Source organism: Rousettus aegyptiacus, unplaced genomic scaffold (genome assembly GCF_014176215.1).
Source record: "Rousettus aegyptiacus isolate mRouAeg1 unplaced genomic scaffold, mRouAeg1.p scaffold_m13_p_15, whole genome shotgun sequence".
NCBI classification, from domain to species: Eukaryota; Metazoa; Chordata; class Mammalia; order Chiroptera; family Pteropodidae; genus Rousettus; species Rousettus aegyptiacus.
In genome coordinates, this window is record NW_023416290.1 from 48103305 (window position 1) to 48117236 (window position 13932).

General features: G+C 36.4%; 1 protein-coding gene across 4 annotated transcripts in view; it reads right to left on the bottom strand.

Moving 5' to 3' along the window:
* Positions 1–13932, bottom strand: part of TAF2 (TATA-box binding protein associated factor 2) — a 68711-nt gene that overhangs the window by 51728 nt on the left and 3051 nt on the right. For all 4 annotated transcript variants that reach the window (XM_016156656.2, XM_016156671.2, XM_016156663.2 and 1 more), the window contains exons 3-4: positions 7649–7809; positions 583–701 (exon numbers count right to left, since the gene is read on the bottom strand). In XM_016156656.2, coding sequence (XP_016012142.2) covers positions 583–701; positions 7649–7809 — 280 coding nt within the window. The remainder of the gene's footprint in view (positions 1–582; positions 702–7648; positions 7810–13932) is intronic.

Below are 13932 nucleotides of genomic sequence, written 5' to 3' on the forward strand. Positions count from 1 at the left end.
AAATTTAGAATTAAGACTGGATACTCAAAAGTATGCAGAGTAAGTGTTAGAAAACCTCTGTTCTAGCCTTGACTCCCGTACTAATTAATGACCTTTAGCAGGTCACTAACTCTCTCGGACTTCAGGTGACTCTTCCATAGAAAGAAAGAATTAAATCAGAAAATTTTTTAGGATTCTTCCTGCTATAAAATGCTATAATTCTAAACTGATTTGATATCGTGGGGGTTCTTAAATCTTTACAAGCTGTTCCACCCATCTAAATTTTTTCTGTAAGTTTCACTTTACAAACAAATGAGGAAAAAAATAGTGAGAAGCATTTGAGCTCTCGCTCCCTTACTCCTTGTCGGTTTGACTCAAATAAAACCTTATAAAAATTCTAAAAAATAAATAAAACAAACATTATTCTCACAGCCCTTGAATGCTATTTTCATGTTTGCTTGTGCTCAATAAGGGGGGGGGGGGGACTTGTGTACATTTTGGCTGATTAATTTATAATTTTGACATTATTAATTTTCATGTAAGCTCTAGTCACTGAATCAAACATGATTTTACTGCACAATAAGTATATTTTGGGTATTTTACCATCAACATGTTTCCATAACTCCGACGGAACCTTAATACAAAGTTCTCCATTTCCTGCATCAGGATCCACAGCACTAACTGCAGCTGCATAGGCATTGGAAAAATAATTGAGATTTCTCCTAGGAGGAGGAACAAAACACTTTAACAATACGCCATATATTTCATCAAGCATTTTCTTAAATATGTGACACCACGTTTGTAAGCATTACATCTTCATAATTCATAAGCATGCTTTTCAGCCAAGTTAACTGTTGCTCTACTCGACATGACAAAAACTATTAAACTACAAAATACAATAACATATAATTAGCCCATTCACCAATGCTATGTGATTATTATTACGATTATCACATTCTTCATTAATTTTGGAATGTGAAAGCCTCTATACTCTCCTAATACAAATATAGAGACTATAGGTTGAATTTGAAGAAATAATTATTCTTTATTAACCTGGCAAAAATTTTAATGGATTAAACAATCTTTATAATTCGACAGAAATTAGGATATTTAAAACATGTCAGGATGAAAATCAGTTCTCGAAATGTCATACTGCTCCTCTTCCCTCCCCAAGTGCATGAAATGACAATGTAAGCTGAATGAGGGGACAACTTTCAGCTGGTTCACTGTTATATCCCCATATGCCAAGGTATTCAATACATATTTGTTCAATAGTTACTTGGCTTTATTTCCCATTGGATGAAAACAATACACAGAAGTCTTATGAAAATACAAAAACATCGTTCTCACTTGATTTTCTAATTTTATTCCATAAAAACAACTTACATGTATGAATGTATATGTACACACACACACACACACACACACACACACTCTCTCTCTCTCTCTCTTTCAATCTCTCTCTCTTCCTCTCTCTCTTTCTCCTTCTCTCTCCATTTCCTCACTAAAATCAGTTAAAGGGATACAGAAGAAATGTAAGGGGGAAAAAAAAACCACAGGGAATGGCAAGTGCAAGAAAACAAGACACACCATGAGCCATATTCCTGTCATGTACCTTTATGTCTATCATCTTGCCAGTAGATGAGTCCACAAAGTTAGTGACATTTCACTAGCTTACTAAGTTTTAGCCTAGTTAAAAAATAAGTTTTATATACTCTACAGAGTGAGTACAGGGAAAAGCCATTAGAGAAAACATTCAAGTTATGCACTCTTAATTTGACAGAAGCCATTCTTCCTCCATCAATCTCTCTCCACTAACTAGAAAGGATGTAATATTAAACTATGGATTTTAACAACTACACAACAAAAGGCTCTGCAAGTAGTTAAACAGACTACTCAGTAATTTTAACAATGTCTTTCTGTTAGGTAAACTCATAAAAGGTGTAAAAACTCCAAGACCATAGTAAAAACGAACTCTTGCTTTCACACACTACCTATTTTTAAAAAATTATCACACAAAAAAAGTAAAAATAACTTCTTTTCCTTTGGTGTATAAGTTTTAACACATGTGTAACCACCACCACAATCAGGGTACAGGACAGCTCTCCATCACCCCAAAAAGTCTCTTGGGCTATGCCTTGTGTCAAATAAATAGAATCACAGAATGCAACCTTTTGAGGCTGGCTTGTCTCACTCAGTATGTCTTAGGAACTCATCAAAAGTGTTACGGGTTTTAATAGTTTGTTACTTTTTACAGTGACTAGTAATTCATCATACATAATATACCACAGATTGTTTATTGTTTATTCATTCACCGACTGTAGGAGATCTGGGTTGTCTCCAGCTTGTGACAACTGCAAAAAAAGCTGCTATGGACAACTGTGTATCGGTTTTTATGTAAATTTAATTTTCACTTCTGTAGGTAGTACCAATACCCAAGAGTGGGACTTCTGAATCAATATGATAAATATAAGTTTAGCTTTATAAGAACCTGCCAAACTGTTTTTCAAGATGGCTGCACCATTCTGCATTCCCACAAGCACTATATGGCAGTTCCAGTTGCTCCACATCCTTGCCAGCACTTAGTTAAACATAATATCTAATTTTAAAGACTACATCTATAGATTGAAATTTCTTTTCAATAAAATTTCAAAAACATGAAATTTGAAAGACAGGTGAAGAACTTGTAATTTTCCCCTACTTAGCAGTGAAATTCAAAAATGTCTCAGTTATTAGACTACTCAGTTTCTTTATGGGAAATTATTCTCTTAACGTCCTTATTTCCTGAGAAAAGGTAAAGTGGTCCAAATAAAATGGTGAGTCATTATAAATGGAATCTATTGGAAAGTCAGTTAGGAGAACAAATCTTCTCATGGTTTGGATTTCAGTGTTTGTTTTCATAATATGAATCAAATATGTTTCCTTTCATAATAACCTCATAAAAGCCAAAAATTACAAGGCAAGATCATAATAAGTGTTTTAAATTTTCAGAGTAATAATGAATACAAAATATTAATGTGCCCTTGTCTCTATAACCATCACCATCTCCAATCCCCAGTTCCCCTCAAGGAAACAAAGCTGAAAAATGAGTAATGCTGTAGGGGATGTTGAAAAAATAGAAGAAGTAAATTAAGGTGATCAAAAGAATTTTCTCTAAGAACCAATTATAATCTTCTACATTAAATTAAAATAATCTGTTAATTTCTTGTCAAATAAAGATGTGCTTCTTAAAACTATAGGTGAAGATTTTGCAAAACTTAAGATTTATTACTTGTAAACTTTTTCTCTATTTAAAAAAAAAAATCATGGAGGCACAATATAGGTCAGAAAAGTATATACACTCTAAATACAGAGCTCAATGAATTTTCACGAAACCAAAGTAGCCAGCATGTGGAGCGTGAATAGAACTTCACCGGCCTCCCGAAGCCCTCTTGTAATCACTAACCAAACCTCGCTTCCCACCACCAAGGGTAACCCATTATTCTGACATCTAATGTGAAAGATTAACAACTTAGTATATATTCTTTTGTGTCTGACTTCTTTTATTCAATATTAAATTTGTGAGATCCATCCATATTATTGCATGTAGTTGTTAGTCATTCATTCTCATTACTGTTAAGAATTTCAGTAGTGAGAATACACTACAATTTACCATTTTACCATTGATGAGTCTTCAGGTAATTTCCAGTTTTAACCATTACAAATGCTACTGTAAACATTTTCGTACATATCTCTTAGTGAACACATGAACATGTTTCTGTTGGGTGTATACCAAAGAGTAAAATTGCCAATCACAGAGTATGCATATATTCATAACCAATTTACATTTCATTAGCAGTGTTTGAGAATTCCAGTTACTCTACATCCTTGTCAACATTTTTTCTCTGTCTTCAATTTTGATTGTTTATATACAGAAACAAACAAAAAAAGCCAGCCAACAGAAAATCCATTTTTTAAAAATGGAACCAATACCAAAATTAATAAAGATGACTTTTTAATAGTAATCAAAACAATATGTAATATAAGACTGTGAAATAAGGTTCCTTAGAGAAAACTCTACCTTAATAGGTTTTCAATGAAAAAGCCTAGGGGATTTCACTAACTATAAGCTCAAACTTGAGCCAACTACTTAAAATCTGTGAACAGTTAACGAATTTCAAGCTACTAGAACCACGAAATATAAATAAGGACAAAATGGCTCTATTGCTATGCATGTGGCGAATAGTACACGTAGGAAGAACTCTATCTAGTTCCAGAATTATCACATTTAAGAAAACACAATGTCAAACCGGAGAGCATTCAGAAAAGGGCAAAAAGAATGGTAACAGATTTGGGAAGAATTTTAGATGAGAAACGGTTGAGAGTATTGATATTCTATAGACAGAAAAAGAAAAAAACTTAGGGAAAAACAACATTTAATTAGTATAAGTTGATGAATATATAACAAAACAGAGCATAGCTTGATGTAATAAAGAACTTTTGAGCATTTAGAGGATGCTCTAAAATATAGCAAGCTCTCCAGAGCTGGAAGCCCTAAAGCAGAAAGTAGAATAGTACAGGAAAAATTCCTGTTGAAGTTCTGACTAATGCTTCAGTTATGACAACTTAATTCTAAGCAATATTATTAATCACTATAATCACTCAGCAGCTACTTCATTTGTATCTTAAGACAGCTTCATTTCTACTGCCACTCCTTAGTGAAAATGAAGGCAGGAGACAGGAATTAAGTTGATTCTAGGAACTTTGGAAAGTTGAGACTTTTCAAACAGAATAAAATGTCTTCTCAATGTGGCAAAGCCTATCTAGGGAAGGGAAAAAAACAATGAGGGGAGATTATCAGCCATTGTAAGCTACCCATTCACAGAAGCAGTTTCTCTGACAAAATCTATACTTATTTTATTCTAAGAAGAAAGAAATATAGCAATAAAAAAGAAAAGAAAAGAAAAGAACACCGAAGAGCCCTAGCTTCTATGAAGGCACACTATAAACTATAATTCATGAGATCCAAACGCAAAATGTATTTGGAGAAGCTTCAAGTGTTGCAATTACTTTACTGGCAGACAATAAGCCAAACATAGACAGACGGAGAGAAAGGAGCCTTATGGATGTTACATAACCAATAGGGTTTTTAATTGCTAGTACAGGTAATTTAACTCAGTTTAACATGCATTTGGATAATTAGTCTCTTATTTGTTTCTCTTCTTTACAATTCCTCTATACTTCAAAGGTGCTGACACTCAACCAAAGTAAGAAAGCACACTCTTTCCATTAAAAACAGGAGGGCCTAGCACCTTAACTTTAGGGACATCCCAAAGACCTTAACTGCCTTTCCCAAAGTTTCCTTTAAAAATCATGTCATCTACAGGAGATATTTTTCACATCTGCCCGCTAAGAAAAGTATTATATCTTCTGAATAATCGGTTTGTGTCTGTCTTGTGTCTAATGAATGGATCGTATCAGTAAGTGATAGTGTGTATAGTGATAGAGTTTCCCTCTTTGGCAATTAAAATCGAATCTACAGTTTTTCCTCTATTAATTGTGCAGTAACTTAATAGCGTGTGTACTCACCATCCTGTACACTTTTTATTCTTCATACAAATTTCACTAGCTACTTTTTAAAACTGCTAATAAAAATCTAAAACCAATTTGAAATACTCTTTTGAACAAGAGAACAAACACACACCAGCAAAAATAACTAATGTCATCTCTCTTAAAAGTCATCAAGATTCTGGAGCTAGCAGAAAAGCAAGGGTAGTTAGCAAGTACTTACTAAGTGACCATGGCTAACAAAGCTCCGATCTAGACAAAAAGAAAATTTTAAATATATTCTATTCTCCCAATATCCTAATCTAACTTTTGAAAAGACTCTCTTTTGTGACTTCCTTTTCTTTATTTTGAACACTAAAGGTGACAAGGTATCTTCCCTATCACTAGAGAAAAATCTGGGGGGATATCATCCCCTCACAATAAACATAGCCAAAGTAAATCTTGCTTCCTCAACAGTTTTGGGGCCCACTGTTCTCATCATTGCATTGTCACAGATCATCTTCTTTGAGACCTGAGCAGCAACAACTCGTAAAGCAGATGTGCAAACACTTTTATAACTGGCAGATGGAGAAGTTTCTTATTCTGCCATCAAATTCAGAGTTTGAGGCTCGATAGGGTAGCTATTTTGGCCTTCTGGCAAGGCAATGGCTCCCCTCCCTGCCTTTTCCATTCATTAGTGGTACACACTAACCCAAAGGCAGATAATTCTTTGTTTTTTTGGTTGGAGACAGAAGAGGACACAGATGATCTTGTAATAAGCCTTTTTTTTTTTCCAAATCAGTTCCACAAATGTAGCTGTAAAAGCAATATAATTTCAACAGCTCACCTTTATGTAATGGGAAGGCACAGGACCAATTCAGAGATTCCCTGAATTTTTCCCAATACTCTTTTCTTTTCTCTGAGTTTAAAAGAGTCTAAATGAGTGATTACTGGGAACATAAATATGTCTAAAAGAAGCCTCCTTTCTCAACCCTTCTAGTCCTTTAAGACAGTGGCTCTCAAGCTTCAGCTTCTATCAGAGTCGCCTGGCAGGCTAGTTAAAACACAAACTGCAGCACCCTATCCTCAGCTTCTGAGTCAACAGGTCGGGGGTAATGCCTGGGAATTTGCATTTCTAATAAGTTCCCAGTTGATGCTGACACTGCTTGTCTGAGAATTATACTTTGAGAACTGTTACCTTAGGCAATATTACATAACTAAACTAGTTTAAATACCATTTTGAATAAAAAAAAGTTTATAATATATAAAAAAAGAGTTTATAGTTTGGGGCATTCTATTCCAAAATACTGAGAATCATAGAAAATGTATAATCTAATCTATCAATGTTTTGAAACAACAAGTGCCTTCAAATGCAGTTGACAGTATTTAAATCAGCAAAAATATTACTGGGGGACAATCAAGTAAAATGCTAAGAAGAGCCTTAAGAATGATAAGTAATCCTATTTTCCTAAGGAAATAATTCAAAGAGAAAAAATTTATCTGTGCTATAATATTTACTCGACATTACTTATGGTTATAAAAGCTGGAAATTATACAAATACCGAACATCTGGAAAATAATCATGCAAACTATAGTATACTGAATAACTAGACTACCTGACCATAAATATGACGAAAATATGAAGCCTATCATATTATGTGTGGAAAAGTAAAAACAAAGCATTGAAATCAAAAAACGTGTAAAACTGATCACAACAATATATATTTACTAATAAAAATCAGAAGTAGCCTCAATAGACGTAATATGTCAGGTGAAGGAATGATATATTTCAGACACAATACTTTTATATAATATTCTAAAGTAGTTAAAAAATTTTATAGAATATTTTATAGTAATCACCAACAGATTTTGGCAACCACCTACCTAACTTATTGAACTTACATTTAATACTTATGAAGTATTTTTTTTAAAAAAACATTTAAACTAGAAAAATAGCTAAGAAAATTTATTTAAAGTTCTCCAACAGTACTTCTTTAAAACTGTAGTCTGAAGAAGGAAAACTCAATAACTTACTATGTTGAACAGAACTAGTAAAATATCTGGAAGGAAATGTGCAGACTGGTAAAAGCAACAGAAATTTAAAGAACTGTTGGAGATATCAACTTTTAACTGTATAACTTACTGTTTTGATTCATTGTGACAAACTTCCAGGGTTGGATCATTATAAATAAAAGCAGCTTCTAAATCGTTGATCCTTACTCGGTATATTCTACACTGTTTGCTGTTCAACTTGATTCTATTCAAGTTTGCAACTGTGGGAAATATAGTCAGTTCCACAAATCCCTGTAAAGAAAAAAACATCATTATAATTAAAACTGGTATGCTTCAGAACACATTTCTTTGTTTACTGCTTATACACATAGGACACTCCAGAGACATTATCCCAAATGGCTACAGACATACAAGTAATCTCCAAGTATCTTCATTCCATAAATGGTTGTGCTAGTGACTGGATGTGAATTATGTACACTTCATCATCTTGGTGGTTCACATTCATTACCTAGCAAATTAGACCATCTGCTAGAAGAAAAGGGAAAGGACTCACTATTCTTGAATATAATAATTCCTGGACAGACTAGAACCCAAACAGGAAGGAAACAAAAGGACAGCAGGAAGGGAATCAAAACCAAGTCAGTGAAAGAACATGGTCCCCCCAAATAGTCAAAAACTACATGAATGAAGCTAACAAGTATGAATCTCTGCACATGGGAGGTAAACCAGGACATGTAAAACTGCAAGAGCTAGGAGAGACACTCGGGCAAGCAGAGAATATCGACTGCTGCGTCCAAGAGCATAAGGTATTTCACAGTGCTTGATGATTTCCTACCAAGTAGTCTCAGAGGCCACAAACATGTAGTTCTACCATTTTAGCTGTGTAGTAAGTAATCCATCTGAAAAATGTGTCTATGACATGAGCTAAACAAACTACCCACCACCCTCTTGTGTTGAATCAAATGGGAAAGACAGACCAATGAAACATGGAATATCTGTTCAGTGAGTGAAATATCCTGGGGTGAATACAGATGGTCTCAAACACACAAAAAAATGGGAAGACGTGAAATAGTAACAATTCAAGGGCTGCAAAGTGAACAGAAAAATTTCAGAAGCTGCAATAACCATAAAGGACTAGATAATAACAATTATAATGATTACTATTTAATGAGCATTACTACATGCTAGATATTGCATGAAATACTGTCATAATCCCAATAACTTTAAGAGATAAGTACTTTTATATTTTTTACAGATGATGTTAACACAGTTAAGAAAATTATAACATTAGTAAGTGGAAAACTGAGTTTCAAATCCACTCCTAAATGATCTTAATTGATTTCCACCCACTATGCCATGTTTCTCAGTACGAGGCTTTTAAATAACATGCAAGAATTTTTTTTTAGATAACATTCAACTCAACTGCTCAAAAACCTAGAGATTCCATAGCTCTTTTCCCCCCAATTCCCCAAAAAGAGAACTATACACCCTTAAATTAGATCTATGTGGAAGCAACTGAGAACCGAAAGAGCAGAAGCAAAAAAAAAAAAAAACTGTTGATGAAGTCTGTGTTTAAAGGTGTAAACTGTGAGCAACTGCAAGGCTGAAGACCCAAATTCTCTTAATTAGCATATCGGCAATGCAATGACTAATCTACATAAATAAGCATGGATCAGCTGAAAGACAGCAAGCAGAACCAATGGCAAAAGTTAACTAGAAAAGGTTATGGAAAGTGATGTCAAAGGTCAACTACATAGGTGAAAAATAAGTCCAGGATTTGGCTTTCTAAACTAATGTTAACAATAACAAAACAGTGAATGCAGTATATTTCACGAAGACAGGGAAAACGCAGTCTTCTTGTATCATCAGGTCTCTGACACCATCTAGAGTCCGAACCAATACCTGCCTGCAACACTGACCCGGTGACTGGCCTCCAATCCCTATCATGCTTAGCCACTGACATAATTGCAACCACCCCCGTCCTAGGTGATCTAATATCTCCTTGCTCCTTGTTCTCGCCCCACTTCAACATCTGACCATCCTCCTAGAGTCCCTATCCTACTTTAAGCAACCTCCCCTGTGCCATTCGACCCTTTCAAAAACTTCTCTATCTTCTAGCCTTCGAAGGAATGTCTATGAATCCCCCTTGACAAGAAGTTATTCTTTCATTTGCTATAAATTAGAAGAGGGGGAAACAGGAAAGCTAGTTTCCATTGCCACTCCTAGACCATCTGCAGGATTTAATACAGCATACAGCAGATGAGCAAAGGCAGCACAGTGTCACTGTTAAATGCGTGGGTTCTGGAGGTAGACTGCCTGCATTCAAATCTCAGCTCCACCACTTAGTAAGTGTATGATTTGGGGCTCAGTTACTCTAGCTTTCTATGCCTCAGCTTTCTCATCTGTAAAACAAGAATGACACTACCTACCTTCCGGTGTTGTTGTGACAACTGAGCAATTTAATATAGGAAAAGTACTTAAAATCCTAGATGGCACTTATTATTCTTTTCTATTTCTCTTCCTTTGTGTTCATGCCATACAGGTATACCATCTACCATCTTCTATCTGTCTTCATTAATATCCCAAACTCCCAACATTCACTGAAAGGCTCATACTTTCCCTTTCTAACCCATCTCTACCACCACTCTAAGTGACTTGAATGTAGATATATCTGATACATGCCGTTACGCTACTTCAAAATTCCTTGACCTCAATTCCTACAAGTTTCACTTCCATTCCAGGACAGCAAACAAGATCATACTCATTGCCACTCAGAACTGCTCTGATGCTGACATTTTAAACTTGAATGTCCATCCCTCTTATTACTTCTCTTCCATCCTCCTGTTCAACCACATTTAGTTCTCCTGTTCCTCGACATCCTCCAGTTTCTCACCACTATCTTTCCTGGACCTTCAGAGCTACTTCTCCATTCCCCACGGATTCTTAACTTCAACCATTCTTCTGACAACTATCGATTCTCTTGCCCTTCTGTTACATGTACCTAGTTTTTCCTCCTGTTTAAGCATGATCCATCCACGAGTCCTCTAGAGGGAGAAATCTTGCTCTAGTAATTACTTTCGCTTATAATTACAATTTCTCTTCTCTCTAGGATTTCTTCCTGTGCCTAAAAACATGTTAAAGTCTCCCATTTTTCTTTTAAAATTTTGAGATCTATGTCACTCACTGATTAAATCACTTTGTTTTTTTCCCTGGAGTTATATTTTGGTTCTGAACTGACACTAATTCCCGGAATCCCAAAACATTTCTATAGTCCATTAATCAGACCAGATGTTTCTGGAGATCAAGTAATAAAGGGGCCATGGCCAAGTCTATCTCAAGAGTGGCACTAGTGCTTATTTCCCCAGTCCCAGAACATACAGTTTTTATATTTTTAGTAATTGGCAAATCCCCCTATTCATTCTCTGATTAATGGAGTGAGGACTATTAACGAAGGACTAAGTGAATATCACTAGACTGCCCATTTAACTTTCCCAAGATAGTAAATCAAAGCAACTAGACATCCCTTGGGGAACTGCAGGGATAAGTGCCATGAAAGATTTGAAAAATGCCTCCTACATCTTCATTTAATTCAATATTTGGCCAGTGCAAAAGTCAAGTAGGTTTGGAGAATGATGATGAATTATCACAAACTTGCCAATCACAACCATGCTTGCAGATGTAGAATTTTTACTACACCAAATCAGCACAACTCCTGGTAACTAATATTGCAACTAATTATCAAGCAAATGCTTCCCCCACATACCAAAAACAAAAAACAAACAAAAAAACCACAAGCAGGTTGCCTTTAAGAACAAAACCTCTTCACTGTCACTGAATAATAGCTATATCAACCCTCCTGCTCAGTCAAAACATAGTTCAAAGGTTCCTTGACTGCAGGATGATCCACTGAGAATTACACTGATATACTAATTTTTTACTACTGGACCTGGTAAGAAAGGTAGAGTATGTTCGCTAAATGCCTTAACATAAAACATACAGATTGCAGAGGATGAGTTAAATCCCATGGAAGTTCTGAGGCCTGTCACATCAATAAGGCTTCTGAGAGTCCAGTGGTCTGAGACATACAAACATAGACCTTCTAAAGTGAAAGTTGCTTCACTTTGCATTCCCTTGCGGGGGGGGGGGGGGGCGGGGTGAGGTGCAAGTGGGAGGTGCAGGGAAGAAGCTTCTTTGGATTCTAAAGGCAGTATCTATAGTTGGGCATACTGCTTACTAAGCAACCTATAAGGCTATAAATTTTGAGAGTGTCCAAGGCAAAAATGGGTCCTATAGCCAGTCCAGGCTGTTGTTCAAGCCGCCCTGCCACTAAGGCCTTATGATTCAGCATATCCAATGGTATTGGAAATGTCCATGGCAGACAGAGATGCTTTATAAACTTTGGCTTTCTCCAATAGAATGACAGTGCACATTTCCGGAGTTTAGGAGTATGGTCATGACCTCTTCTGCCAACAACTATCTCCCATTTGCAAAGCGACTACTGCATTGCTATTAGATCTGCAATAGAGCCTGAACACATGACCATGGGACTCCCAAAGACTGTTACCTGAAATGGCCCTCCTGAACTGAGTATAATATGAAACTCTGAAGAATAAAACTGAGCATGTGCAACAGCTTTCCACTTTTAAATGGAAACAACACATTTGGACTAGGCCAAGCGGATTCATAAGGCACAAGCACACAACATGAGTGGGCGGCTCAGAATCCAATGGGATTTGCTCCTTCTGCTTCTCCACCTCTTCCTCAGTCCAAGCCTATGGCCTCATAGAGAGTTCCCTATGCTTAGTTAAGAGAACAGGACAAAGCACAAGCCAGAATTATGAATAAGTCCTCAGCATGCTGGTACCAGTTGGAAGTGGAGAGTAGCTGACATAAGAATCCTACTGAAATGTGGCCCTGAAAAACAATGGAAGAAAATCCTACAGTGGGCAGAACACTGGAAATACATCTGGTTGCACAGCACGTACTCTACATAGCAGCAGAGATGACCTGAAATACACATCTACGCTGACCCATGGGCAGCTGGTTAGGAACTTGTTAAGAATAAGACTGAAATCCTGAAAATTAGAAGATGGTGGGAGAAGTAAGTAGATGAATAGAATTCTCAGAATAGGTATAATACAAAAATATTCATTTTGTTATCACATAAATGACCATCAGAGGCCATCTACTGCCCTTATAAATCAACTGCCAAGATTATCTATCCAGTATATGTCACAGACTCTTACCCTAGCCACCCTTCTCAATACACAAAGTAGTCATGGTGGCAAGAATGGAGGCTATGCATGAGCCCAACAACATGGTCTTCCCCCATTAAGGCTAATCTGACTGGCTAACACCACTGCTGAGTGTCCATTTCTCAAAAGCAGAAGACCATAGTAACCTTCTAATGGGACCTTCCCAGGAAGGATCAGTTAGTCACTAGGTAGAAAAATAACTGCATCAGACAGCTTGCATCATAAGGGTGACAGTGATTTGTCCTTTTAAGAACAGACACGTATTCTAGATTTTCCTTCTCTAACTACAATATACAGCTGACCCTTAAATAACTTAGGGGTTCAGGGCACCAGTCATTCAGTTGAAAATCCACATATAACTGAAGTCAGCCCTCCACAACTGCAGATTCCCAACTGTGGATGGAAAATAGCTGACCCCTGAACAATGTGCATTTGAACTCTGCTGGTCCACTTATACACAGAAATCCACATTTAAGTTCAAACCCCATGTTGCAATACTTCATACATGCCTCCCTTGATACAGAGATGGAAAGGTGGCAATGGGCTCTTAGACCACAGAAAATTTACTGGTTTTATCCTGTGCTCCATCACCCAGAAGCAGCTGGCATTATCGACTGCTAAAGGTTGTTACAGTACCAACTGAAAGACATTCAAAAGGATGCTGTTTTAAACTAGTGGACAATATATATAGGGTCACTGCTCCATAGCCAAAACAGATCTGAGAACCAAGGAGTAAAATTTGGAGTGACAATTTTCACTATTGCACCAAAAAAGCCACTAAAAGAACATCTGCTTCCTGTCTTTGTGACCTTGGGTTCAGTGTGTTTAGAGGTCCTAGTGGTCAAGGGAGAAATGCATCCACTAGGGCACATAGTCATGGATGGTTCTATTAAATTGGAAGCTGAGACTGTCCCTTGACCATTTGGGGCTCCTTATGACACTGAATCAATAGGTAGTAAAAGAAGTCACTGTACTGGCTGGAAAAACTAATCCCAATTATCAACCAGGAACTGAGGTTCTCCTATAGAGTAAGGATAAAAATTACATATGGAATATAGAGGATTCACTGGAATGCCTTTTAGATCTCACTTGATCAATAGTCCTACTCAATGGAAAACTGCAACAACTCAATAAAGACAGGACAAGCAAGGATGCAGAT